At 30.0% G+C, this 2,416-nt stretch overlaps 1 protein-coding gene across 1 annotated transcript in view; it reads right to left on the bottom strand.

Annotated features, from left to right (window-relative positions):
• Positions 1–1,712: 1,712 nt before the first annotated feature.
• Positions 1,713–2,416, bottom strand: part of LOC106684181 (uncharacterized) — a 2,990-nt gene continuing 2,286 nt past the window's right edge. The window contains exon 3 of the mRNA XM_014426112.2: positions 1,713–1,869. Coding sequence (XP_014281598.1) covers positions 1,731–1,869 — 139 coding nt within the window. The 3' untranslated portion in view covers positions 1,713–1,730. The remainder of the gene's footprint in view (positions 1,870–2,416) is intronic.

The following is a 2,416-nucleotide window of genomic DNA, read 5'->3' as shown; positions in this document are numbered from 1 at the left end:
TATATATATAAAAGAGAGCTGTTGAATCTTTGTCCTCGATAGACTTTGTTATTACTGGACCGATTTACTAGGAGTTTTTTTTTTTTTAAATACTAATTTTCACTACTAAAAAATCGTTTACCACACTTCCATATGTTATTCCATTGCGATATGGGAATATTTAAAGATAATGAAATCCCAGAAGAAAAAATATTTTGAAGAAAATTAAGAGTTTAAGATAATAAAATGAATTAGTGGACTTTTTTTTACTCCTAAAAAATATATCATCTTTTGGCATACCAATCAGTCTCAGTTGTTTAGATATAATACTAATATTGAAGCAGAGTGAGAGTTTTTGTTTGTAATACTTTATTTGTTACTAAATCTTAATGTTACTTATTATTATTACTATCTTTACTTAAACCACTGTAAAGTATGGTATAGATTGGTTGAGTAATGTTGAAGCTATTAATATTTTTTTTTAAATTATGATTGCAATCCTCACACAAGACTAAAAAGACAAGAAACTGCTCTTAGATTCCGACTATTGCAACACTTACTAGATAAACGGTCTAAATTGCCAATCTATTACAAAAGACTGATCTACATGACTATTATAAGGCCTATCTGGACATACGGAGTTGAGCTTTGGGGCTCTACTATACCATCAAATTCCTCCAGAATCCAATCCTTACTTGTCCTTAATGCTCCTCACAAGTCAAGTCATCCATCAGGACCTCAATATTCCATATGTTGCCGATTTGGCCAGAACCAGAACCAGATACCGTTCCTTCCATAATAAACTTCTCAACCATCCAAATCCACTTGATTCTAACCTGGCTTCTCCTTCATTACCTAATAATCCTCCTAGGCGTCTGAAAAGAAGATGGTCTCGAGATCATCTCCTCTAGAAATGTTATTGGAGTTCTATCAGTGGGTAGATTCTCCACATGTTTTTATCATGTCACTTTGTCACCCACAGCAAATTTACTTGTTGTATATATGTGTATACAGTTGTAAATATCAATAAATAAATTATTAAAAAAAAAAATTATGATTACAACTTTATAGCATGTATTCGTTCAATTTATGTTACCAATACATAATAATAAAGTATTTCAAAATGCTAAATTTTAACTAAAAAATATAATAAACTTTAACAAACTATCGATTTTATTCATTAAATATAATCCTCAAATTTACAGCGTATACCAATGATACCAACAGATATGCCATTTATTTCAACCTTTCTTTCATGAGATGCTAAATACGAAATGCTATCCAATATATTGAATCAATTTATGTCACCAAATCATAATAATAAAGTATATGTGTATGTTTAATTTAACTAAATACATAAATTTATAATAAACTATTAATTGGGTTCATTATATCAAAATATTTTTAGTAGTTCTTGTATCTTTTTAGCTCTAATAAAGATCTACAAAGTGGGACGAAACGTCGGCAAAAAAAATGTTAACTATTTTTTGTTTTCTTTTGACCGCACCCCTGACCATATTCTTCATAATTTGAAATAATACGGTCAATCATTTATATATTTAAAATATATATATTTTAACTCCTAGCGTGACAGGTGGATATGAGAGTTAAAATATTTTCCATATTTACCTGTCATAATCCAGAAATATAATTAGTTTTCGTAGTTGTGTACTGTCAGGGGTAATATAATTAATTTATTTATTTTTTATGAAATAATTTTAAAAAATGGCGCCTTTGATTTCAAATTTATATTATTTTAAATCGACAGGAAATGTTCCAGATTTGATCTGCTCATTCCAGTTACGGACCCACTGGTTTGGGCACATGCATTTGTAACACTTCTGGAATATTTCACAATGCTTGCTCTCTTGGCCTAAGAGATGCGAGCACCTAGAAAAAGAAAGCATCCTGAATTATCATAATTTGACAATTTAGAGTTAAATAATAAAAAAAAAAAAAGTAGAGAAAACATTTGTAACGTAAATGTTTTTTTATATTAATTTACCAATATATGTTCCTGATTTCTTTCCTTACTAACGGAATTGGTTTTAGATTTTAAAAATTCTATGTAGTCACTTCCACTGGTAGAAAGTTTTTATGAAAACAGCACTAATTATAGCAGTAATAATTATCTAATTACTAAATCAGTTATATAAACAACCAGACAGAAATTCTCATCTTTCAACTCAAAATAAACTATATATAAAATTCTAAAACCATACTACGGACTTGAACTGTGGGGACTTTCAGACTTTCAATCCGAAGTCCTTCAAACAATAGTTGATGAACAATGATCTATACTACTTAGCCAACATAACTTTTTTTTTTTTTTTTTTTTTTTTTTTATCCCCCTCCCTTGCCATCTCTGGCATACGGGGTGCGGGAGCAGTGGGGTAGAGCGCTGGGGTTTGCGCATGCCACTACTCCCTAGGATCAC

This window comes from Halyomorpha halys, unplaced genomic scaffold (genome assembly GCF_000696795.3).
Source record: "Halyomorpha halys isolate HHAL.00 unplaced genomic scaffold, Hhal_1.1 Scaffold552.1, whole genome shotgun sequence".
Classification (NCBI taxonomy): domain Eukaryota; kingdom Metazoa; phylum Arthropoda; class Insecta; order Hemiptera; family Pentatomidae; genus Halyomorpha; species Halyomorpha halys.
This window is presented reverse-complemented; position numbering and strand designations above follow the sequence as displayed.